This window comes from Leguminivora glycinivorella, chromosome 16 (assembly GCF_023078275.1).
Source record: "Leguminivora glycinivorella isolate SPB_JAAS2020 chromosome 16, LegGlyc_1.1, whole genome shotgun sequence".
In the NCBI taxonomy this organism is placed as follows: domain Eukaryota; kingdom Metazoa; phylum Arthropoda; class Insecta; order Lepidoptera; family Tortricidae; genus Leguminivora; species Leguminivora glycinivorella.
The window spans coordinates 8,546,869-8,574,072 of record NC_062986.1 but is presented as its reverse complement, the minus strand read 5'-3'; the positions used below and the strand labels follow the sequence as shown (position 1 = coordinate 8,574,072).

Here is a 27,204-nt window from a genome sequence, read left to right as displayed (position 1 = left end):
GTTATATTTTTTGGTTTTTCGCGCATTTTTAAACAATGAGCAGTTGTTTAAAGCAGCACAGTATAAGAATTTATTGCATCTTATGGATTATTCTGGAAAAATTAGGAGCACAACACCGTGATCTAGAAAGGCTCCTCTTTTAGACAGGGTTAAGTTAAGCTCTATAAGTGCTTGAAACGATATATACTGAAATCCCAACTCATTAACTCTTTACAAACTTTCCAAAGTACCTAGTTTAAACTGACACCTTAATGACTGTCCTATATACTAGCATGGTCGGGTGGGCGGCTCCCGTGTTTGCGCAGTGCGCTGTGACTGCGTTATGCAACCGCGGCGCGTGCGTGCCACGTGCATACGCACCGGAACCGAGAGAGCGAATTGATTTCTGAATTCATCAGAGGCACTAGTGTACATTTCATTTCGGATAAAATTGTTTATACATCCATACTAATATTATAAATGGGCAAGTGCGTGTGTCTGTTTGTTTGTCCGTCTTTCACGGCAAAATGGAGCGACGGATTGTCGTGATTTTTTTAAGTGGAGATAGTTGAAGGGATGAAGAGTGACATAGGCTACTTTTTGTCTCTTTCTAACGCGAGCGAAGCTGCGGGCAAAAGCTAGTAAGCTATGTTTTTGAAGTGCTGTTAAAAATCCCATACAAAATAAGGCTTTCCGAGACATTTGCTCTACTACACTACTTACACGTTTTCGAATATGCATTAGAGATACAGTGCGGTCTTCACCGCTAAAGCTTTTTCGAAGTCCATTAATTTCAAGAGTATTCGAAGTTTTATTTCATTAGAAAAGGCCCACACGAGCATGTAGAGCCATAGCTTTATGACATGGATATTAGACCCATCTAATACTCTGCCCCAGCATATTTAGAGTTTGCTACTTGACACTTGACGAAAATACTATCCCGGTGTATTAACGTTTTATGAAAATCGCCCATTGAAAGAGTCGATTGTTAATCAAGTGATACAAAAGGCTCCTGTTTGATGATAGCTTCAAGCTTTGAGGAATTAAGAACATACTCACTCAGTATTAATAGTAATTTAATTACTCGCGTTCTAAATTCAAAATACGTTGGGAATAAAACGTTCTAGTGGAATCACAAATAACTTGTACAAGTTATTTTGAATGAACACAATGTATGGGATGTCACAAATCCGATTTTTTCACACTGTTAATCCCGATTTTTATTTTTGAAAAAAATATATGTTAAACATTATTAAATTATACATAAAATATGTAAATTTGGTAACTGTCGCTATCTCGCAAGTATTATTTTTCTTTTTTTTTAATTTTCAACTCAATTTTTTTTCTTTTTTTTTCATGACATAATGCAATATTTTTTTTTTTAAATTGACCTTAATTGTATATACAACATATCCAAATTACAAAGAAATCGGATAAGTACTTAGGCTAAAATAAAATAAAAATGTTTTTCCTTTTTTTGCATTTTTTTTTAAATCTAATACATTTGAGGCCTGATATTTGGTGAAAGCACTACATATACATAGGTATACAATCCGGCTATACCCTTAGCATGAGCACTATGGACCTAACAGGAGTAATACCACGTCAAACGTGTTTCGAAGTAGGCCATCTGTAAACAAACCGCCTTGATGCATTAATGTTACAGAGAAAACTTTAAAAAACTGTTTAGGCATAGTATGTATACCTAAGATACTCTATTGTTTACTGAATGTTAAAGTGCTACATTCTGACGGCAGAACATTGCCTTAATATTATATGATCAAACGAGCTTCGCAAGCGAAGTTCGATCGATATTATATGACTCGCTTCATTGGAAGATATAATTATTAAGTTTACATTATTGTAGTTTATTTAATCTACTGGCAACATATTGCACGCTTATTTTAGAGATTTATAAAAAATAAGTATTTCAATTGCCTCTAAACCTTCCCCCCCACCCTCAGGTCGGTGTCAACCGGCGGTGGCATCCTCATTATTTTCAGAGATTATTCCAAGCAAAACTTTGGAATCTGGGTGTATCGGGAGGGAGGGTAATTATATCTTCCAATGAAGCGAGTCATATAATATCGATCGAACTTCGCTTGCGAAGCTCGTTTGATCATATATTATATTTCCTCGCTTCATTGTTCGATATAATTATTAAGTTTACATTATTGTAGTTGTTTAGAGACAAAGTTTTGCGGATGGCAATTGTGAAAACAAAATTAAATATTTATCATTCAATTTTGTTACATAATTATTACTAAACAACTAGCAATTACATAATTATGTAATTTATACACAAGATCAGTCTTATTCAGTAACACAGTTCATAATTAATTATAGCAAACTGATCTTGCAAATAGGTCTTCGTCAACTATTTGACGATGGCAGAATTTAGGAAATATTTGCGAGGTTGAGGTCCAACCCGCAGTTTTTCTGATAATGTCAAACATTGACCCCTGCCGAAACGGCAGTAGACGTGGTAGCATGGCGAGTGCCTGTGTGCACTAAATGTTGCCACGTCTATCCCGATCTCCGCTAGTACTTGTTTTATCCACCTGCTTATTGACTGTGCCATCGCGTCCCTGTGAGGGCGCTTCGCAGTTAATAAGAGGTGTTCTGAGTTCGGAGGCCCTTTTATCGCTTGTTAGAGTGAGATACTCGCGAAGGACCGAAGTCGCGCGACACGTTTCTTTAAGGTACGAAAGGAACAGTATAAGTATGTCGGGGCAGATGGTTATATCTGACACGATAATTTTTACCCCATTTGGGTAGTGTATATTCACTCATTTAATCAGTAAGAATGTTGGCACGCGATGGGTAGTGCATAATGCCAATAATACGACAAGCTTTTTAGTACCTAGGTAATCTGCTCTATAGTCGTATTTGGATACCATTTTTCAATGTAATCCAATACTATTTTTGGATCCCAAGAGTGAGTAAGTATATTTTGGAAAATTAGGTCTCATTTTAAATGTGCGTTTAACATACTGTTCTTTTTTTTTTGGTCCTGAGAAACAGGGATAATGCTGACCTAGATTGTTTATGGATCCATCCGTTAAAAATCTTAGAATCAACTTAATCGAACTACTAAAAACGTTTTGATCGAGTTGTGATCAAAATGTCCACCATAGTTTAAACCACGTTTAAACGAAACGTTATATTGCTGAATGGTGTTTTTAGAAATAGATGCGATCACATGAAGTTTCCTCAGATAACCTTTACCGGAGAGCACCGCTGCACCCAGGAGAAGGAGCTTGTGGAACGGATTCCTGGTGCTGTGATCAGAACAGACCTTATGTTCTTCGGGGCTCATGTAAATAATATCGGATTTTACTAGTGACATTAACAAAGGAAACTACGCTTGGGATTGCCAGACGGGGAAGCTAAACTTCCTGTTACTTTGTCATAAATTATCTTTTTTAAAGATTTTAAAATGATCGGCAATGGAGGGAAACTATAAAAGTCTAGTGTAAAAGCATCTACAGCTGATGCATCTGGGTCTTTCCACCATGATAAGTAAGTGTACATTTGGCATTGGAGCGAGAAGAGAAAAGATCAATATCAGGCTCACCAGCAGTATACATTATGCGTAGCAGTATAAACGCTTCATGAGATAGTTCCCATTCAGTATCGAGATTCACATTTCGTGATACCCGGTCTACTTCTATATTGTCTTTCGTATTTAATATTTATATACGATGCAAAAAAAAACCAAAGGTTTCGCTTCTTCGCACCACTGCCAAATCCGTCTGAAAGGGTCGTTCAAATTTCGAAATTAAACGCTGCCCATGCGATTTTCATCGCTTATATCAGTTATAGCTTTCGTATTGTCTATACGAATTAATATAAAACAGTCACAACGACGGTCATTAAAGAAATATTAAGAGGTAAACATACCTACTGCTAACATTTCCAATTGGTTTATGTGGACAGCTTTTTCCTCGGATCTCGACGCTCCGTGTGCAAGAGAATATAATATTCATCCCCCAGTTCGGATCATTTAATATTAGTTTCGGTAATTTAATTTTCTTACTATAGTTTGGGTCGCGTTGCAAGGCTAGAAATTTTTGGCGTTCTAGAATTTTAGTATATAGCCACCCAAATTTAGCTGCAGGGCATGCGTCAATAAGTACTCCGATCAGTTGAGATAATTCTCTAACGGAACAAGAGTGTAGTGACAGAGATTTTCTAACCATCACGTTGATTTTCTCTCATTTTTCCCGTAGGTAAAAAAAACCGGCCAAGAGCGTGTCGGGCCACGCTCAGTGTAGGGTTCCGTAGTATTCCGTATTTTTCTCAAAAACTACTGAACCTATCGAGTTCAAAACAATTTTCCTAGAAAGTGTTTATAAAGTTCTACTTTTGTGATTTTTTTCATATTTTTTAAACATATGGTTCAAAAGTTAGAGGGGGGGGACGCACTTTTTTTTCCTTTAGGAGCGATTATTTCCAAAAATTTTAATATTATCAAAAAACCATCTTAGTAAACCCTTATTAATTTTTAAATACCTATCCAACAATATATCACACGTTGGGGTTGGAATGAAAAAAAATATCAGCCCCCACTTTACATGTAGGGGGGGTACCCTAATAAAACATTTTTTTCCATTTTTTATTTTTGCACTTTGTTGGCGTGATTGATATACATATTTGTACCAAATTTCAGCTTTCTAGTGCTTACGGTTACTGAGATTATCCGCGGACGGACGGACGGACGGACAGACAGACATGGCGAAACTATAAGGGTTCCTAGTTGACTACGGAACCCTAAAAATCGACTGAGTTGAACATAAAACCTAAGTCTCGACAAACCTGTCGCGGTTTTAATGTCCTATTAGTATAGTTTATGACAAAGCACAAGCATTCTAGTAGGTTAACGTTTACGTTTCGTAAACACTCTACATAAGAGTACCCGACACATGAAATACCGCGCTAAAAAAGACCATAAGACAAAGCCGTAAATTCGTTTAAGTTAATAAACTAGGGTTTTCATCTTCAAAATGGACGCTCAGATATTTTTGCGGCAATGTCTCGCAATAAGAATCAGTGGGTAAGTTTCCTTCAAATCAACTGTAGCCATGAAGCTACCTGTTGGTAAGTATAAGCTTAACAGTTGGTCTGTGGTTTTCCATTTTGAAATGTTCTCTAGGAATAAATTTGTTCAGCTTTTCGAGATTTGGAATAAAACGTTTGGTGTCATTAGATTTTTGTGACAAAAACGTTCTCGAAATAAACTGGTCATGCTGTGGGATGCAAGGGACAACTGCATCCAGCTGAATTAAATTTTGGACGTACCTCCATAACGGCTTTTTCACTACTTGCCCAATTTATTTGGAGTACAACGTCTTGAAAAACCAGACGTTCAAAAGTTACCGAGCAACCGTTTTTAAGCGAATCTAAAATAACTTCATTTGATGTTATTTTTGACCAGCAATCATAAAAAATAGTTTATTTTACCAGCGTGAGGTAACTGACTCATTGTTGAGGAGTGGCACGGGGCTTGCCCTGGCCAGCTGGTCTGGCTGGAGGGTTCGGGGTTGGTTGACTGCCCCCCCCCCCCCCCCCCCCATCCCGCCGTTTTCGACTGGTAACGAGGAGGGCCTGACCCGTTTCCCTGAAACTGGTATTGGTTGCGCGCCGACGACGTTGATGTCGAAGTTGATGGAGCCGTGTTGCTCTTTCCCGAATATACAGACTTTTTTATCTGTAGGCATTGTTTCTCAATTACTTTTGAGGCTTTTATTTTTTCCGGGAGTTTACTTCCATAGAGTAAATCGCCCGCATCTTGAATTATGGTCAAGAAGGGTTTTTATAACCTGGGTGTGACAAGCCTTGTACGTGCTTGGGTTTTGCAATAATGCAAGTCTGATAAGATGCGACAACTGTCGCTTAACAGCTTGGTAGCAGTGATCTTATATATCATCAGACGTCAATAGAACAGTAATAGCTCGGTTTATGGCTGTAATGCCTACACCCAACTGGCAGCTGCCACAAACAGCATGGCTGTAATGGCCGCAGAAATTTCTGCATGAAGCATCTAAATGCTTAAAAAAGCGTACAATTTTCGGAGATAAGGTATTCTTTTAATATCTTATCCTTCAAATCTTTGGTAAACCCTTGCGGACTAATGATAACCAAGGGGAGGCTAAGATACCGTACATTTTTCCCCAAATATGGGTGTATGGTCGGTATATTCACCTAAACACGGTAACCAGGTCTGGGTCCAAATCAGGTACTTTTGGAGCTGGATTTTCAGGAATTGAGCCTGGCGCCGTACCCGCAGGGTGTTGCGTCTTCAGGTAAGATCTCCGGAACATTCTCGATGTATGGAGAATTCGAGTCCTGGTAATCGAGTTGGTTGTCCGGAATGTACCATTTCGGTCTCCGTGACTTCTTGTTCGAGAAAGCAACGATGCTTTCTGAACAGAACAAAAACCAAGCCATAATTTAGTTTTATAAAAACTAAAATAAAAATAGTACCAAAATTGTGGGTACACTGAGAGAAGATACAACCAGTTTCATTTTTGGTTAAAATAGCACCTACGTGCTCTTTGGTTCAAACAACAAGCTACTTGTCATTTGAATCGGCAATATATTTGAATCAACAAGTCGATTTTATAAAAACAACCTGACACATATAGTTTTAAACATACGTTTGGCTGATTCAAACGGATAAACCGCAACAAGTCGAACTTGTTAAATTCACAATGCAAATTTCTCTCAGTGTAGATTTCACCCATATGCGCGAATGCGCGTCTTACTTAGTGTTATCTCGCGGATAACATTCAGTAACTAATGTTCATATCAACATGTGTTCGTAATAGAATCACCATGTCTTACATGAGTTATGCCTTCGTGTTGACTCACGGTCAACCCCAGGCTCGCGTCTTGTTAAAAGTACGCGTTGTGTGATCATCCGTAGATGATGATAAAAATACTAGTCCACTGTTTTTCTTGGTTAGTGCGTTTTACGCTTTGGCATTGCCAACAACCAAGATAAACTTAGTATCAAAAGATAGTGCAGTGGACGCGTGCGTCTGTTGCCGTGCACGAAAAAATAATGAGGATGCCACCGCCGGTTGACACCGACCTGAGGTTGGGGGGGGAAGGTTTAGAGGCAATTGAAATACTTATTTTTTATAAATCTCTAAAATAAGCGTGCAATATGTTGCCAGTAGATTAAATAAACTACAATAATGTAAACTCAATAATTATATCGAACAATGAAGCGAGGAAATATAATCCCCATAGATTCGGACCTAAAATATGTATAATCAGGCCCCGTAGCCGAATGGCATTTCTCCGACGCGAAACGAAAACGAAACGCCGCGAAAGCTAGTCTGGCTCTGTCGCGCCAATACGCAAGAGCGATAGAGATAGATATCTACTAGCGTTTCGTTTCATGAGCGTTTCGTGAGCGTTTTTGCCATTCGGCTACGCACCCTGTACGCCAAGTGCCAACCGACTACGACTATTAATATTTCTATCGTCACATGAATAACTGCTTTGTGCAGTCAAGGAATGTAATTCCCTACCCATTTCGTCCATACATAATAATAAGATCAAAAATGGTATTTCAGTAATAGTGTTGAAATGTCTATTGGTATTATTTGTCACTAAACAAACAGATAAACTCTTTGGGGAAAGTTATCATTTGCTTTTTTTACTATGAAAGCATGCATATGTTGCCAGCCTTGTGGAAAGTCAGATGGTGGACTCATATGTATTATACATATTATTACTTACATTTTAATAATAAGTCAAACAACCTGGGGTGCCCAGTCGTTTCGCAAATGACGTAAAATAGAATAAAAAATATGAAACTCCGCTGCCTAACAGAGTCCATATTGTGATGGTACATTTGGTGGTGGGTGCGCCTTCAGGATGTCGCAAGGGCCGATCGGGATGCTGCCTTTCCCACGGCCGACCTAGCCCCTCCTACATTTCTACAATAGTCCGAACAGTTTTCACACCGTTCCGCGTGAATGGACATGAAAAGTGATGGAACAGTTTCAACAGTTACTCGGGACTTCTGACATCCGCATTGCTCTTTAATTGATGAATGATGGGAGTGACCCATATATTGTTGTTCGTTTTCTCATGAGTCTGTCCCACGATTGGTCAAACCTGCAAATGCATGCGTCATTGCGTACTTATAATATTTATTGAACTTGTGAAACCATTGGTTATTCTATTCTCAAATTTTCATTCGTACATAATGAATATTTTAAGACGCGCTTTGAATTTCTATACCGTACATTGTATGGAAATTCGCTGTTTGTTAGTGGCGATTAGAAACCGTTTTAAATTTTTTCGTAAACTTTAACACAATCTTTCTTAAAATAAGAAGTCATCACGTGGCCTCATGATTTGCTGAATTGTGCGCTGTACACGACAATGCCGCTACGCTACTAACATGTTTCAACTATTTTGACCATTTCTTTATTTTTATTTTCCAATGTGTTTCTGTCTGTATGCATGCGTCAATTATTTTCGTAGAATATTTTTGATTCCATCATTTTAGGTTTACATTTATATATTTTCATTTCATTTGTCACATGAATTTGATCTTTGCAGAAATCGCTCTTCTTTGTTCTATCTGTAGCATTTCTCTGAAGCCTAGGCTATTTATTTAATCTTTATTGCACAAACAATCTTACAGCACTTTATTAATTCTTTAAGAAAATTTCTACCAGTCAACCTTGAGGCTAACGCCACGTAGCCTCGAGGCGTGGCGTGACTTTAAATTTATCCGTTGGACAAGCCGGTATATTTTAACTTACTCGTTTTGAAAAACGGATCATTCTTGAAATGTACTTACATACTCAGGTACAACAGACAGTTTAATACTTGGATATGTTGAGAAATACAGAAGTCATCGGTTAATCAAGTCTCAATTTCGCATTGCAAATTAAGTCCAACAGCGCTAACACATAGACCAGACAGCGATTTCACGATACAGATAACTGTATAAAAATTTGGACGCGACGTCATATTGTGGAAATGCTGCGAGGACATCGCTCGTGCACAATAACCCGGATGCTTACATCCGGTTACCATCGGCACATTTTGGTGAGCCAAAATTTTCATAGTTTTGGGCCTCATCGCTTTGTCATTTAAATTTCTATATTTCGGCCAGTGTACAATGTACATAGTAAGGCAAATTGTTTACAAAGTACGTCTAGTCACATGAAAACAAAATTCATGATACATTTTGTGTGTCTCTGTACGTTAAACCTAATAAAATTAACGTAGGACACAAAAGTTACGTGTGCGCACTTCCATACTAGCCCATAGACTGGATGTGAGAGATAAAAAAGTTGCCGGCGACAAAGTTGTCAGGGGGCGCACACCACACCCTAAAAGTAAAATATTTAACAGTTATTTTTATGAAAAACAAAGGTTTTTTAATCATTACTTTTAGGTTTTAACCTATAAAATGAAAACAGTTTAAAAAAAATATCAGCATCCCCTTTGCACATGAAGCATAAGAACTCTTTAGGCAAGGAACGTCTTTATAGAGTTTAGACATAATAACCACTTAGAGTCTGTTCGGAAAGAGAAGAATCGTGAAATGTATGAGGTCCAATACATTCCACGACTCTTCACTTTCCGAACAGACTAAGGATATTATAGCTGATGTAACATGCACGTCGAAGATAAACCGCATGATGTCACAAAGCGCACGCATGCAATACAATCACGCATACACCGAATGACTACCTCCTGACGTTATGTTATCAGTTTTCTTTGTAAGTTATAACTTTATTCTGTTTTATATTTTGACGTACAGTTTTTATGAAGATATGTTAAGCAAATCGTTTTGTTGACTATGAAACAAAGAATATATATACCTAATATTCACTAGGACTATGAAATAATTATATCATATTAATGAAAATTTTAAAAAATACATACAGAAAGTAAATTTCTTGAAAAACTTGGACATAACATAATTGAATACATTCATGCCTGTATTCCCGAGAGGTAGTATAATAAAAAGGTAGGTAAAAAACACATGGAACGCTAGTTTCAGTGCCAGTCATAGCAATTAAGGAGTTGAAAGAAAATGAAATTGTGATATTGCAGTGAAGTGACAGATTGCTAATCTGCTACCCCATTGCCCTCATGACACATTAAAATCGAAGCCATATCCCACAGTCGACTTCTTCGACACCTACAGGAGGAAAGGGGGTGGTCCAATTCTTAACCCGTCATTACACGGGGAACGCCGTCACTGAATAAACAGAAAATCCACAGATATCTTCTCTATGTATAAAATATTATAACAAGTACCTATTTAAAATTCAGAGACAAGCATGAACAAAGATAATTACGCATTGCAACATATATAAAAGTAACTATTCGCAATTTTTCCAGCCCAATTTCACGCGTCTGCGCAAAGTAACGGTATCGATGACTATGCTGGATCCATTACAAATAATGTCCAACGATCAATAGCAGTACTGTTATTGTGCCCTTAGTACACTGGCATTTTCTATTTTATCTACTAAATGCGTGCTTTGTACTTCGGTGGCATGCCGCGCGCGCGTACCGATGTTATATGAGGAGAGTTTGAATGAAAATATGATTTCATTTAAGGAATATCTTTTCAAAAGGGCTTATTTCTATATGTCGACATTGTCGACAGGGGTTATTTTCATAGGGAAATAACCTGTCGACATAAAGAAATAAAGCCCTTTTGAAAAGACACTCCTCATTTGTTTTGTATCGAAATACACCGTGTTTCACTTAACACTAAAAACCTGAAAACAGTTTGTTCAGAATCGAGAGTAGAATCGATTGAGCTATATCTTGATGGGGGTAATATTTTTATTTAAATTTGTATTATTAGTTATTTTTTACGTGCCTATTCTATTGTACTCGTAAGACAACATTGTGTATATCGCATTGCTAGAGGTTGTTTACCTTTTTCAGTATTTAGGGGTATTAATACTGGCTGGTTACTTGGACGATTATTTTTTCCGCTACGAGTTTGACGTTGTTTGTCAGTTTAATCTTAACGTTTATCACACGGAAGTATAACTGTTTATCATAAGTCATAACAAATTGAACTCGTACCTAATTACAACCTTGTCATTTTGAATATTGGGTTTAAATTTGCTTACTGCGATTACCTGTCCAATTTGAAGTTTACTATGACCACAGATCAAATAATACTAGTACAGATACCTAATCCCATACTAAAAATGGGCGCCGTCCTAAGTATTCTAGACCTGTAGGCTAAATTTAATCCACATTCAAAGAGCTAGATGGCGCTAGTAGCCACGCGTGGCCAACAAAACTCTTATCAGTATCCTACGTCGAAATAGTCATCAAACTGCAACATCTTGCGACATCTGTTTTAGCTATCACGCACTAAACCTATAACGTCACATGGACGTTTAAAGTCGAACATTACTAGATGGCGTTGCCGTGCGGCTTGTATGTGTGCTCGCCGCGCACGTATAATATACTCGCTCTGTCCGCAACACATGCAAGCGGAATTGAATGAACGAGATCCGCGGCGCCCCACCCCGCACCCCACGCCCCGCGCCCCGCGACCACGGCGCCGCGCGCCGGCGACCTTGAGTTGAGAGGCCCCAGCCCCCGACCAAAGGATGCATTGATTTGTTAAAATTTAAAGCACTCGAAAGCAGGCGCGTAGTTACTTAGAAATATAGAAATGAATATTATTACATTTCATCCTTAAGACGATACAGGAGGAGTTAATTCTCCATACATACAAACGCTCTTGACTATTTATAAGTACCTAGGTAGTACTTAGTTGCTGACGGCGTCGCGTCGAGGTCTTGGCCCACTCCGCCGCAGATCGGCGACCGAGCGCGCATTCGTGTGCGTTCGGAAATCCTAGCCAGTCGGCAATCGTCGCGTCTCATACTTCCATATCGATAAGGTTTGATTTCGCATGCATCGCATCGGTCGTGCATGTGGCAAATGTCGGAAGGATTTCAAAGGCAAAAATCAAAAATGGCGGCTTCAGTGTATGGGATATCGGTCCTACATCCGATATCGGATCGGATAATGTGAAAACGCACTAACGGTGAATGCTTAGGCCGTTTTCACATTATCCGATCCGATATCGGGTGTCAGATCGACATCCTACATCCGATAAACGCTTCCGATAGTGTCGGATGTAGGTCCGATAAAAAGCGTTGTTCCAAATCAATGAAGTATGATTTTGTATCAAAAAGTATTTAAAAAATGTTTTATATTTAATAATTATAAAGCACTATATTCCAAATATTATATTGTAAAATTAAAATAACGGCATAAAAAAATACTCAAGAGTGTCAGGCAAAATAAATAATTTTACATTCAATTATATCTACTAAAAGATGATAAAACTAGTATCCGCAATTCGGACCGATGCATTACAAACTTTTTTTTCATTGGAAATTGTTCAACTAATTTGAATTTCGATCATTGGCAGCTGTTTAATAGACGACATTTTTGTCACGCACACTACTACAAACGTATACCTACATTATTAACGCACACAAACAAATATTATCGGCCGACACGACAGCTGAATATTCTACGAACACGCGAGCGGGAGCGAGGCTTCCGCGATTTTGGTGACGCAATCATAGACTAAAAAGTTAACCACGCAGATGTGCCATTTTCATTGTTCCTACTAATGTGTTTCACCTCTAATAGATTTGCGAAATATATTTATTTCAATTTGGAAAATTATTAGGTAACTACTTACTACTTTATGAATTATGTTACTATAATATAAAAAAAAGTTAATTTGTTTATTGATTGTTAATAGTTATTGAGTAAAATTGTATTTTTAGCACGCTCACTTTTTGCTGTTTTCTTTGGCCTGGTCATGAAAAAAGAGAACAATGGATACGCTTTGTCCAAAAAAACTGACCGCACTATATATATATTATTATATATATAAGTATATATTTGTATTTTAAAGAAGAAGATAAATCTTCAAGAAAAGAGCGTACACCCATCTTAAAGGCCGGCAACGCACCTCCAACACCCCTGGTGTTTCGGGTGTCCATGGGCGGCAGTGATCGCTTACTTTGTATTTTTTAAGTTGTAAATAAATAAATAAATAATTTTGACAGGCGGAATATAATAATGTGTCACATCTGATGGTGGACTTACTACTCTACGCGTAAATTACCGCTTCGCGCACTCCGCGCATCTGTCAGCTTGTGCAGAGTTTCCGTCTGGCAACGTCGCCTATAGTACGTAGTACATATAACTCAATGAACGGAACGCACACAATCGCACCGTTTCGTTGGCAGTATACTGTAGATAGTGGCAGCTCCATCTAGTGACAATATGCAATAAAATTTAGGTAGCTCGATACTGTCGCGCGCAGGTTGTTCACGTTGTTGCGTCATAGTCAGTAGCAATATATTACGTGATATTATTTCTTTGAAAATTTCTAAAATAATGCATTAAATTTGTGTTGTCATCGATGTTTGTATTTAATTTATAATGTACTTAATTTATGACGCTTCAAATACCTTTAAATCTAGTTGATAAAAAAATAATAATCGTCAATCGTGACACTTAGCGCCATCTATGACTTCTATTTGGAAATAATTTTGCACTGTTCCGGATGAGACCCCATGCTATGACAAAGCTTTAAAGTGTTTTACAGTGACATCTTAGCTGTCTATTGTTAAACCTTATGTCGTTGCGGTAACGTACACAAATAAATAGTTTTATGGTTTATGGTGGAAGTTAGCAATTATTTTATTGAGTGTAGAGCTAAAAGTCAAGTAGAGCTGTACAGAAAATTAAAAATTCAATTTTAAAAAAAGTAACCATCAGATTGTTTAAAGAAATAAAAATCAGTTGGGGTGTCTGAGGTTTTGAGTGTTACCGGAAACACGTTGTATAATAAAGTCATAATGCCACACCTGATACTATTTTTTGATATAGGTAAAAAATTAGATCTGTTTACGATATGGATAGGATCAGTTAGTATCAAAAGTAACGTTTTTGTTTGTAGTAGTGGTTTTCTAAGGGTTACATTTTAAACTGCAGAAGTAAATCCTTATTATGTTATTAAGACATGTACCTATTGAAAAATAATAGCTAAAAATATAACTTTATTTATTCAAAAGGCATCGGTAAGTACATGTAAAACTAACTTAAAAATACTAATTAATATAACACTACTCAATTAAAACTAACATTACTATAGAACTAAATTCTATTCACAAAACTCGTTCCAAGCCCCCCCAGACGCAAAGGTGCCCATCACACTCGATGCGTTCCCACGCTGAATTGCGATAGACATCCTTTGCATCAGAAAAGACCCGGAACGAGGGTCATGGCCTCTCTCGCTGAGCCGCCGCCCCAATTCGACCAAAAAGGCTTTCCCCTCCGCACACCAACACCCCGACGTCTCCACTGCCAACGGGACAAAAAGATAGCGCGACAGCATTGAAAAATTGTTGTTATTAAATCATTATTTTATTTATTTATTATGAGCCTATTGTGTCCCACTGCTGAGCAAAGGCCTCCTTCTTCTTCCTCCACTGATTAAATCATAATATAATATATCATAATAATTATTTGTACGTAAAATTAATAATGCCTTGATGATATTCCCTCAACTCATTTTTAACTGGCATTCAGAAAATTCGTAGTATGTCTGTTTTATACACCTCATCGGATTGTATGTATTATATATACTTATATGTATGTAATTTTATGTATTAGTATTAATATCACAATTTCTGTGTATGTTTATTCCTCTGTCATTATTTTTGTTGCATGCATTGTTTCCTTAAAAGTAGGTACCTAATTATAGTTCTTTTGTTTTTGTAATTTTGTTACCGCCTACAACTATCTCCCTGCTTTCCCTTCATGGTTGAATGTTAGAGAATGCCTTCATAATATTAAGTTCGCCTATTGTATATTAATGTTTTTTGTTCAATAAAGATTAAATAAATAAAAATACTAATAACCTGTTTCGAAATAATTCTTATCTATTTCAAGCTGAAAATGCTGAAATGGTGTTTACCTCTGTATTGTCTGTCGTGTTCTATTATTTATGATGTACTTACTCAATATTGATGGCCTTCTGAAAGTAGGTAAACGACTTCATAATTTTCCCACACCAGCGGCGGGTTTAGGTACACATGGTCATTTCAGCACTAATTTACCTATACTCTTTTACTAGAAAATGACATTCGAAATTCATTAAAGTTCAGTGTATAAGTAGTACATTATACCATAGGAATAGGGGTAAGGTAGTAATACATATTTCTTAAGCATGCAAATCTTGTCATCGTATTAGTATAGCACAGTTGTCATACTCAATTTTAACTAGGTATACATACCTATTTTGAAAGCTTTAAATAAATACAATGAAAATGCGAAAAGAACAGCGGCTCACAAATTCATCTTGTGCGTATTGCGTACTTTAACTTTTGATTAATGATTTGTACCTATATTAGGTATGTAAATTTGTTCATGAAAATAAATTAAGTTTAAATAGGCAGCAGGGTTAGTACATGATCGGCGCGCAATTATATCGCCGTGAAATAGACTCATCCTCAATTAGAAAAAGACGCGTGATCTATGTTGCGGCTATCTGGGTATTGTATGAGTTGGCTTGCCCTGGTGTCTTACCACCAGACTGGCAGACAATAGGAGTCTGTTAACATGACATCTTAACACCTCTCGTTCTTTGTGGGAAGTGGCTCGAATCCACACTTCACAGTAAACCAATAAAACAAATGCTCATCGAGGCTCTGTAAGAGCACTATAATATTTGAGTTCAACCTTGCTCTCAATTGTCCACCATATTCACCCGACGCAGCGGACCGGAGATCGTTTTGCAAAAACCGTATTCATGTCCATAAAACTATGATTAACATGACTCATGAACTGATTTGACCGTAATTGCCTATGCGACCCTATGTTCGGAGCTTACCTAGCTCGGGCGGTCGTTCGCCTGAGGACGTTGAGGTTGAATAACATGTGTAATTGTGGTCAATGATGAATGCGTGTCGATTTTTATCCTCCAAAAAGATGTCATGACACCGCGCAATACACCGCCTACACTATTGGCGGTTCACTAAAAGTAGTTACTAAAACATGTGATCCCACGACAAGTCAAATAGGTACTCTGCCATGTCATGTGATTACTAAGCAACACAGCAACAGTAGTCCGTCCCAGCTATCTCGCTGCAATGCCCGCAATCTCACAGATCGGTGTAATCGGCGGCCTATCTAAGTTACAAAAATGCACAGACTAATAAGTGCTGTCTCATGAATCTCATCTTTGTACTAATATTTCATCTGATAGAACTCTGCATGGAATTGGAATAACAGTCAGAACTCGTGTTCATCATGCTATTATGTAATGTTTACGAATGGGTGATAAAATATATATTCCTTATCGTAGATGAGTAAAGAAATAACATATGTTCCTGGTGATAGTGATCGGCGCTTTATGGAAAGATACTCGTAAATACGATAAACATTGACCACTTGGTTGTTACGTGCCAAGATTAGTTATTTATAAATAATGTACCCACGTAATATTGTAATCCTGATCCACCTATTGCCTGATTCATAATTGTATTTCGTAATTTAAAATTGACAGGGCAATTCAAATATTTCTCTTGCTGTGTCCATATTAGCTCGAGGAGTTAAACAAACTTAGGTAGTTGCCAAGTGAAGCACATTAAAATCAATCTGTTTTTTTAGTATACAATTACTGCTAAATCAATGTACAACACGGATTATCATTACTTGGGATTAAATTCTTCGAAAAAAAAAACAGATGTAGTGCGAAAAGATTTGCCTTCGTATTGTTACGAAAACGTACGAACGTGTCATGCTATTTCAGTCAGTCTCAGTACAAGATGTACTGACATTGACTGAACTAGCATGACAAATACGAACGTTTACGGAAAAATACGAAGGAAACCCTTTTCGCACTACATCTGTACTTGCGTTTCACCAAGGCGCATCAAACGAGAATGTTCAATCGAAATTGTATGAATTGCCTTATCCGTTACTTTTCAAATCTGTTCGCTACGACTTTCTTACCGATCACTAACCAATCTGTCTTTAAGACCATAACAAGATATTTTCTTTACCGAACCATAGTGTTAAAATGCTAAATATTCATAGTGCATCTATTTTTATTAACCGTCGCCTCATATCTCTCAAGAAGGACGGTTATCAAGTCGTCTGTATGTTTTTTTTTTATTTTTATTTTTTATGTTTGTTCCTCGATATCTCCGTCGTTACTGGACCGATTTTGAAAAAAATTTTTTTGATTGAATGTATATGCATACAGATTGGCCCCATTTTTCTCAGAACCCAGTTCTGATGATGGGATCCTGGAGAAATCGAGGGAACTCCTCGAATCTGAAAGGCATACATATTGTGATTTTTGTGTTTTTAAAGGAACAGCATGCATTTAGATACGGAACAGTGACATTTGGTGCAGTGGAACTGCTGATGATGGCCAGAACGGAACTCTTCAAATCTGAACGGCACGCTTATAGTGACTTTGGTATTTTTATAAGAACAGCATGCACTTTCGTCCAGAACGGTGACATTTGGTGCAGTGGAATTGCTGATGATGGTCAGAACCGAACTCCTCAAATCTGAACGGCACGCTTATAGTGACTTTGGTATTTTTATAAGAACAGCATGCACTTTCGTCCAGAACAGTGACATTTGGTGCAGTGGAACTGCTGATGATGGCCAGAACCAAACTACTCAAATCTGAACGGTACGCTTATAGTGACTTTGCCATTTTTATAAGAACAGCATGCGCTTACGTCTAGAACAGTGACATTTGGTACAGTGGAACTGCTGATGATGGTCAGAACCGAACTCCTCAAATCTGAACGGCACGCTTATAGTGACTTTGGTATTTTTATAAGAACAGCATGCACTTACGTCCAGAACAGTGACATTTGGTGCAGTGGAACTGCTGATGATAGTCAGAACCGAACTCCTCAAATCTGAACGGCACACTCATAGTGACTTTGGTATTTTTGTAAGAAAAGCATGCATTTAAGTTCAGAACAGTGACATTTATTTAGTTATGTTTGTTAAGCATATTGAGTTTTCAAGTCAAAGTTTGTCAAGCTTCGATTTCTTATAATATAATCGGATTCATGAGGAATCGAGGAAACTCCTCAAACCTTAACGTTATACGTATATTCATTTGTGTTGCCGTCTAATAATTAAAGCATTAAAAGCAGTTTTAAAAAATACTTACACATTTCTACATAATCCAACATTCGCAAGTAGCTTTCACCAGAACCCGAAAGGCGACGGTTTTTTTTTCTTAAAAATTATGTCCTTTACGAATGTGTAGTGTGAGCGTAGGCTCCGTATGTGGCATTTTTTCAGCCCGTATATGATCCACAGTAGGGACATATTCCGTTAGTCCGTATACTGCTTCTCCGAGTGAGGTAGATTTAGCACAGCTCTTCCCTCAAGTCACTTACTGTGTAGAAACGGACTCCCCACGAATTCGACTCTTACGATTCGTTTCAGGTGGCCATATGAGCGGTCGGTGACGGGGGTTAGTCAGCCGCAGGAAGATGAAGCCGCGAGGGGCGAGCGTCATGCACGCCTTCACCGCGCTCACCATGCTCACCATGGCTAACGGTAAACTGATTTACATACCCACAAACATATACATACATATATACACATACATACATACTGACGTCCGATTAAGTCTGCAAGTCCCACAAGCACATGGTGGATGGTAAAGCCATCCAATAGCTAGCAATATTATAAAATACTCCGTGTACCTCTGTTACTACAATATCACAAGCTTGAAAGATTAAACAGCGTGGGACAAGCGTCATACTTTAGATAGGTAGATAATTAAATGCATAAGGTACATTGTTTACATACATTTATTACAAAAGAGAGGGCGCCACTGTTTACGCTACTGCTAAAAATTTTTATGTAAATAGATTTTTCGTATGGAAATTGTCTACTATTTTTTGTTGCACTGTACAGTCGAGTTCATAAATAGGTATGTGTAAATTTCTTCACCTTCTATGCAATAAGGTGAAAAAATGTACACATATGAACTCGACTGTACCTACATTGACACTTGTCCCTCTAGCACGTCACGCTTATAAAGTGGAAATGAATTTAGTGAAAAAACTTCTCCTATCCTAATGAGTTTTTAAATCTTTCACACGGAACATGAGATTTTTCCGCAATACGCCATGCGAACGATTTGCTAATTTGCCATACAAAGTTCGCTGCCACTATGGTATTCGAATAAATCTCGTATTTAGGCGAAAAATTGCTCGTGTGATTTTGGTTACATTGAGCATGTTGAGTACGGAGCTCACCATCAAATAGCGCGGAGCATTATTGCACGGAGACACACCCCCTAAATTTGACGTCATAAGTATATATTGCCATATTCACACCTCGGTAATTGAAATGTCACAATAACGTTCACAATATTTATATACAGCCGTATATTGATTTATGGGGCCGGACCGACAACATAATGATTAGAGCATTGCAAAATTTACTTAACGAATATACGTTACCTACGATATAATTATCATGTTTCAGCTCAAACAACATGTAACCAAGGAATGGGACGAGTGATGTACGAAAGACTTCCTAATCAACAACTTCATGGATTCGACGATGATGTCGTAAGTCTACATTTCCACGTAAAATATTCCTATATGTACAACACTCTAATTAAACTACAGTAAAATAAGTCATTTGACAATTAGATGCTAATAGAGACTGTTGTTCTCAGGTACGAGAAACTGCTCCGCCTTTTCGTGTGCTTGAAAAATGCCAGGACTTATGTTTAAGAGATAGATCTGGGAACAGTTTAGTAAGGACATGCAATTCCATCGATTTCCAACCTGGAGCGCGTATTGCGGCCTTCAGTCCTGAGCCGGAATATGAAGAGTCAACGTGCTATTTGACGAGAGAGCAAGCTGCCCCTGAGGGCATTGGCACTCTCATGATCGTACCTAATAGTGTTCATTTCAACGAAATCTGCTTATCATGTGAGTACCTAAAAAACTGTGACATGGGTAGATTACTAACATTCAAGAAAATCGGTCGAAAGTGTGTCCACTTTTCGTAAACCACTCGATAAATTCTTCTTACATTTTCTATACATTTTTTTTTCTTTCAGCAAACCGTCCGGAACGAGAATGCCCTTCCCGCCGCTACGTTTTCGAGAGGCATGCAAGAAAACGGTTAAAACTTCCATCATCAGACCTCAAGGAGATCATGGTTGCCAACCGAACAGAGTGCGAAGACAAATGCTTAGGGGAGTTCAGCTTCGTGTGCCGTTCTGCTACATATGACTCTGCCCTGAGGACCTGTTCTCTTAGTAGATTCACTAGAAGGACCCATCCTGAACTTTTGGAAGATGACCACAATGCCGATTATTTGGAAAATACTTGTCTGAACGGTATGTAGGATTTGAACTTGTATTTTTTCTTTTTTTTGCATTGAAATATAAGCTTAGTATTTATTTTTTTATTTTAGCGGAAAGGAGATGTGACGGCCTCGCAGTGTTCATCAAGGAAGAAAACAAACGACTCGGGGGTCCTTTCGAAGCTGACGTTTTCTCCAATATGACCTTGGACGAATGCCAATCCATGTGCGTTCGTGCGGAAAAGTAAGTTTACTTTTTGTCCCAGTTAAATACAATTATTATCCCTTATATGGCTATCTATTTATAACTATACCTATACTAATTTAATTGTTATTTTTAGATATTTCTGTCGATCAATCGAGCATGACGCAATGACGCGCCAATGTGTACTTTCCGAAGAAGATTCTGTTTCACAAAAAGACGACGTGACTGTCAGTGCATCACCCACCCATCACTTTTATGATCTTGTTTGTCTCGACAATCGTGAGTATTATTTGTTTTGTTATCTTAACGTTAGGCTAACAATAAATAACTCTTTTGTGTTTGAGCTAAAAAATATAATTGGTACTAATGAACTTATTTCAGAACTAATGAACTGACTAATCTAACAATTGATTTGAAGGTGACTGCATGAAGTCGAAATAAGGTTTTTCTCACAATTATGATCAGTTTCTCATCGGGTGACAGCTCGCGGCACGGAGTACCCAGACAACAGCGTGACGTCACACCTGTTCTCCCCGGGCCGGCGGCCGGACACCGCCTTCCAGCGCTACCGGAACAGTCGGATCACCGGAGAGTTCCATTCCGAGATCACCGGACGGTCCCTTAGCGAGTGCCTCGACGAATGCCTTAGACAAACCAGCTTCCAATGCAGGTAGAATACAAAATGTAATCTAATTCTCGTGCTCTGAAAAAACAACCCAGATCAAACATTTAGAAAAGCTATTGTTCACTCACAAAGTACTTAACATCCATTACAAAACATGCGATGTCAAATTCGCTTCAAACGTCCCTATAAAACGTTTCAGTTCATTGCCCGATATTGGATGACACATAAAGTTATTTTTATACTGTTTATTACAGATCGGCTGTATACAGCGACCGAGCCAGGACATGTCGCCTCAGCCGTTACAACCAGAAGGATGGGATGAGATTACTTTACGATCCCGATTTTGATTACTACGAGAATCTAATGCGTAAGTATAGCCTTTAAACGAGAGTAACGGAAGAGATCAATAACCACTTGACAGTTTCAATTGGATGCTCAATAGACGCACTTTACGAGTGCTACTGTCCTCAAAGGTATAAGTGGTCAATTGCTCAGGCATAGGCACGTGGTCTGCGACATTGAACCCATCTGAGCTCTAGAAATAGAATACGACCCTTTAAGCGTTTAAATTGTTTGATATAGTAATAGCTCTGAAGTTATTCTGCTGTAACAAGCTGAACATTACAAAATCAGACACAAGTGTGTTACAAAACTAGGTGGCAAAAACAATAATATCAGATAAAGGTGATAAACTAGTTGAAAGATGTCGATATTTTCATGACCGCTTTAAAATTTGTGTCACGTTTTATCGTGTCCATCTTGTTCTTAATTTGAATTTGTGTGGGGAAACAGATCAGCTAGTGAGTGGTGAGGCTGATGCTAGCGGCGGGTCGCAGGCACCTTGGGGTCGACCCTCTACTACAGGTTCGGAGTTTGCATGGTAGACCTGTGGCTTGTATTCGCATGGAATCATTTAGATCATGCATTTGTAGATTTTTAAGTATGAGGTTTAATTTCTGGAAAGCTTTAAGTTACCTTTATCAAAAAATTTACTTTTACTTTCGACAGTTATTTCCCTTTTAAATGACGTTATACTCCCTTTGGTTCAGTCGATCAATGTTTTTGTACCTAACCTGGTCTAAGTTAACTGGAAGAATTTTCATCTTATCTCTTACGAAATTAATGGTAAAAGTAACTTAAGCTCTGGAACATGCATCATGTATTCATATGACGTAGTTTTAGTTGTAGTTAGATATAAATATGCATTTAGATCATTTCATTTCAGTAGCAGGCTTTAGATGTTTTAGTATCCAGTAGTATAGTAACAGTAGCAATTATCTAGTAGCAGTATTATAGTTTATAGTAGTCAGTAAGTCAGTATCGAATACAGGTACAGTGACAGCCAAAGCGCATAAATAGTTTTATGGTAATAAAAGTGTCTAACGATTATTTGGCGATTAAAGGCTGACACAGTATATTCAATGCTGACGGTACATAGATTAATCTCTTTGGCCAAGGTCAAAATAATTAATGTGTTGTTTCATGTAGTCGCTTCGCAAAAAGGATTTTTAAATTAGACTTGTGTGTATTGCGTTGTTACTTATTGTTTTATCCTGTACTCCATAATTAAGTTTAAATTAATGAGCATGTTTTGCTGTAGTTTGTTTACATTTTACTTCAATATTGTTCCTGTCTGGGACCTGTTGAAATAAATACTGTAGCCATATGCAATCGATACTTTAATACATGCGTTTTTGTTTTTTCCATGTTTAAAAACAGTTTTGATAAGCACTGTAGATAAAGCGCTGTTTCGGATATAAGTAGGTTGTGCAATCTATTTTTAAACTGTTTACCTAGCTTTGTGTGCATGTTGCGTAATTGTTTTAAGTAGATTTGGATAATATCTACATTGTTTAACGTTACTAATTCACATTGGTTATTCAAGGAGGTAGCGGCGACCGCGACCGGGACCGCGATCGCGATCGTGACCGGTACCCGGACGACAGCTACTCGGACGACGAGCGGTACGGCAGGCCCGACCGCTACCCGGATGATCGATACCCCGCCGGGCCCGACTACCCGGACCGATACAACCCGGGCTACGACCGCTACCCCGACGACAGATACCCTGACGACCGATACCCCCCTGGAATAGGCTTCAGTCCTGCCGATAGATACCCAATAGATAGATATCCCACCTCAGACCGGTATCCAGCTATTGACCGTTATCCCCCAGGAGCTGATAGATATCGTCCTGGCTACTCAGATAAATATCCAAGCGACAGATACCCAACCAGCCAATCCCTACCATATCCCGGATCAAATAGATACCCCTTCCTTGACTATCCAACTACCAACGACATAGGCCGTTACCCACCTCAAGAGCGCTACCCTGTAAGCAGATACCCCATCGATGTCTACCCTGACAGATACCCCGCCGATCGGTATCCAGCTGACAGATACCCGATCCGCGGTAGATACCCGTCCAGACCCGGATGGAACCGGTATCCTGATAGATACGATCAGGACCGATATCCCAGCACTAGCGACTGGGGACGGTACCCGTACGGCAGCCGGTACCCAGTGGGGGTGAACCGGGACCCGGTACCGCTCGGCGGGGACCGTTACCCGGATCTTTATGACAAGTATCCGCCGACCGGATCGTCATATCCTGGTAAGCACAAATTCCTTAACGCTAATTTAGCACATAATCTGTCCGAGGTTTTTCACGGAAAATGTTTCGTACGAGTATCATTAACAAATAAAACTGTCATATTGTCACGACTGTTTAAGCTTACTTACGACTCTTACGAGTACTCTGGTCATGTACCAGAGGAGTCAGAAAAATTCGTTGTGAATAACCTGTCGCTGTAAACTTGCCTCGGATGATTCCAATACTAATTGTACTCCTAACTTTACAATTCCATTATGGTCAAAATTATAATTACTGTAAAATGAAGTGTGCCTATACCTATATCGCTCTTCATCTTTTTAAATCGTTATCCATGATTCTATAGGAGGCTATGGCCGTGGCGGTTATTATGGTGGTTCTGATTACCCAGCAGGAGACCGCTATCCCGACAGAGGAGTTCGTCCAGGAGCCGACAGGTAAAAAGAATTGTCATAATAAAATATACTGAACCCTAACGGCTCAGCCACGACATTGGTCTAAGCGCGACAGCGGCGAGCGGCGGCCATACATTGAAGCGAGACACAGCGATGGGACTTTTCATTCGCACGTATGGCTGCCAATGTCGTGGCCGGGCCCTAAGGGCTGATTTGGACGGTACGAGATGTCGCATTTCACTACAATCCGGCATTTGAGCAGTCAGCTGAATTAGACCTCAATAATCCTCAATGTATCTAAAATCGCGAATTCGTGTGCCGTCTAAATGAGCCTTAAGAGGATTGCTACAATTTGTTCTTGATCAATAGGTATCCGGTAGGTGTGGAACCTAGACCAATCTATCCAGTACGAAGACCAGTGGATAGACCAGGTGGCTACCGCGACACCTATCCTCCTGGCGTGAACAGACCCATCGGTAAATATAATTTATTTCCTTTATTGACGATATATTTGATGGTACTGTACTACTTGTTATTGACCAGCATGTTATTAAGTATTTCCAGGATATTTTATGTTTTAATAATACTGATTTCCACAAAGTGACGCCTCTTATATTTGCTAAGGTGGACCCGCTTACGGAGGTTACGAGCCAGATGGGCCGATAGGTCCTATCGGTGGACCAGTTGGAGGCATACCCATCGGTAACCCACTCGGAGGCGCCCCAGTAGGTGGCCCACCAGTGGGCCACAGGCCGTGGCAAGGCTCCCGCTGTGAGGACGACAGCTTCAGACAAGTGGGACGACAACGCATGCAGCGGAGATTCGTGAGGAGATTCACGACTGCGCACTCTTTGGCGCATTGTCAGAGGGAGTGTATTGAGGCGAGGGACTTCATCTGTCGGGCGTTCAATTACAGGTATATACTTGGTTAATAAAAAGGAAGGCTCCGGGGTCAAAGATGATGTGATGGATTATACTTAACCACCTACTACTAAGTATTTATCATGGGCAGGCCTACGTCACTCGCTCGCGGTCGCGCGTTAAGTACCTACCCGCTAGCAGTTGCCTCGAGGTAACAAATGGCCGAGAGGCGCCACGTGCCTGCCTGTGTAGTCGCGTGGCACGTACCTACTATACCTTCTGAGTTTTACGTAGTAACTTATTAGTATTAGTTAAATAAAGCGTATGTAGGTATTTGTCGTTTTGCGGGCAAGTGAAGGATCTGTTACGTTAGTAAATTATTAATAATTTGTGCCATAGGGTTTTCCCAAAAATAGCAAAAACATGGGCGATCGGATTCATTCCAGTGAATCAAATGTTGTATTTCTATGGAGCATCAGATTTTTGTGATGCAACAAGACTTCAAACCTTACAATGTTTTCAGGGATGTGCCTTACGGGAGCGAACCTCGCGATAACTGCGAGCTTAGTGATCGGGATACTCGGGAACTAGACGCGGCGAATCCTGCGCATTTTGATAACACTGCCAATGATTATGATTTCTATGAGAGGGCCCTTGGGCGCATCGCCGATGACTGCTTGGATGGTAAGCAACTATACGAAAGACTACCTACCAATTACAAGTTTCTTTATACTCCAATTTAATATAAGTACCTAAACTTCATTTGCCATCACTTAACTAGATTTCGTCTATCACGCGATCAGTCAGTCAGACCCATACCTTTTCTTTTTCTTGGCGGAACAATTTAAGAAATTCGCTTTCACTTTTCAATTTAGTGGTATTAATATTATTGTACTTTATGTAGCCCCTTTTGCTGACTCGTATTTGTGATAAGCAGTTTTGCCATAATACATAGTTGTACAAAGGTTATCTTTCCGATCCAATAAAATTCTTCCATAGAATATTCCGTGTTCAAAAATATTTCTCAAATATATTTTTAGCACCCACGTTTTCATTGAACTGATTATAAACACATGGCCCGTGCAATTGATTGCCTAGACTTTGATTTGGCAATCTAAAATCTCTATCCGTCTTATTTTTAAAGTATCGCAAGTGTGCAACGAAGATGGCATGGAGTTCACCCTCCGGCTTCCTGAAGGGTTCTTCGGAAGAATGTACACGTATGGGTTCTATGACCGCTGCTTCTTCAGGGGGAATGGCGGAGTGTCCAATGTCTTGCGGATCACTGGAGCACATGGTTATCCGGAATGTGGAACACAGCGTGTAAGTAACTATCTTATCAGGGGCCCGTTTCTCGAAAGGTACAAGTCTTGTATTACAAGTGCGCGAACTGTCAAATCGTATGGGTTGTCATGGAAACACACTTGTAATACAAGGCTTGTACCTTTCGAGAAATGAGCCAGTCTAGCCTAGCTCCAATCTCGTGATGCGCACTGTAGTATTTTTTCTTTCTATTTCTTTAATGTTTAACGTCAAGCGGGATAAACGCTGCTCTTAGTGTACTGTAATGCATGGGTGCTTGCTGCATGCCCCGAACACGATACCTTTAAAAGTAACTTTTACCCTGGTAGATGACCATTATTACTTGGATTTTATTATTAGGAAGGAAGAAGATAGTCTCCAAGTCCGACTTGAGGTTGAATTCAGCATATGTTATTTATTTCTTTTGATGCTGCTGTATTTGAAACTGTATCGTTTTCGTTTACCTTATAAAATACCTAGGTGATTCTGTGTTGTGTTAAATATGTCCTTAGAACATCCTGATGTTTGAATCACCTAACAAAGAAAATATTAGGTATACAATTCTCTGTTTCAAAATAGGAGTTACCTTTTTTTTACAGTACGGCGACACAATGACCAACATCGTGGTAGTACAATTCAGTGACAACGTTCAGACATCGCGCGACAAACGCTTCAACTTGACATGCCTGTTCCGAGGCCCTGCAGAGGCGGTGGTCACATCCAACTACATCGGAGCCGGGTGAGTTGGTGTTCTTACCCTGGTGTCTGGTTTGACCACATGACTTTGGTAGCTAAGGGA

General features: G+C 39.0%; 1 protein-coding gene across 7 annotated transcripts in view; it reads left to right on the top strand.

Annotated features, from left to right (window-relative positions):
- LOC125235021 overlaps positions 1 to 27,204 on the top strand; it is a 78,685-nt gene that overhangs the window by 40,406 nt on the left and 11,075 nt on the right. For 2 of the 7 annotated variants that reach the window (XM_048141471.1, XM_048141470.1), the window contains exons 2-17: positions 18,520 to 18,633; positions 19,573 to 19,658; positions 19,769 to 20,027; positions 20,159 to 20,440; positions 20,518 to 20,650; positions 20,748 to 20,890; positions 21,077 to 21,281; positions 21,491 to 21,603; positions 22,029 to 22,100; positions 23,122 to 23,850; positions 24,194 to 24,284; positions 24,612 to 24,718; positions 24,867 to 25,158; positions 25,627 to 25,787; positions 26,248 to 26,426; positions 27,005 to 27,144. In XM_048141471.1, coding sequence (XP_047997428.1) covers positions 18,567 to 18,633; positions 19,573 to 19,658; positions 19,769 to 20,027; positions 20,159 to 20,440; positions 20,518 to 20,650; positions 20,748 to 20,890; positions 21,077 to 21,281; positions 21,491 to 21,603; positions 22,029 to 22,100; positions 23,122 to 23,850; positions 24,194 to 24,284; positions 24,612 to 24,718; positions 24,867 to 25,158; positions 25,627 to 25,787; positions 26,248 to 26,426; positions 27,005 to 27,144 — 3,059 coding nt within the window. In that variant the 5' untranslated portion in view covers positions 18,520 to 18,566. Of the gene's footprint in view, positions 1 to 9,031; positions 9,058 to 9,721; positions 9,738 to 18,519; positions 18,634 to 19,572; positions 19,659 to 19,768; positions 20,028 to 20,158; positions 20,441 to 20,517; positions 20,651 to 20,747; positions 20,891 to 21,076; positions 21,282 to 21,490; positions 21,604 to 22,028; positions 22,101 to 23,121; positions 23,851 to 24,193; positions 24,285 to 24,611; positions 24,719 to 24,866; positions 25,159 to 25,626; positions 25,788 to 26,247; positions 26,427 to 27,004; positions 27,145 to 27,204 lie in introns of those variants that run through there. The other 5 variants (XM_048141472.1, XM_048141473.1, XM_048141474.1 and 2 more) reach the window with 5 other exon arrangements.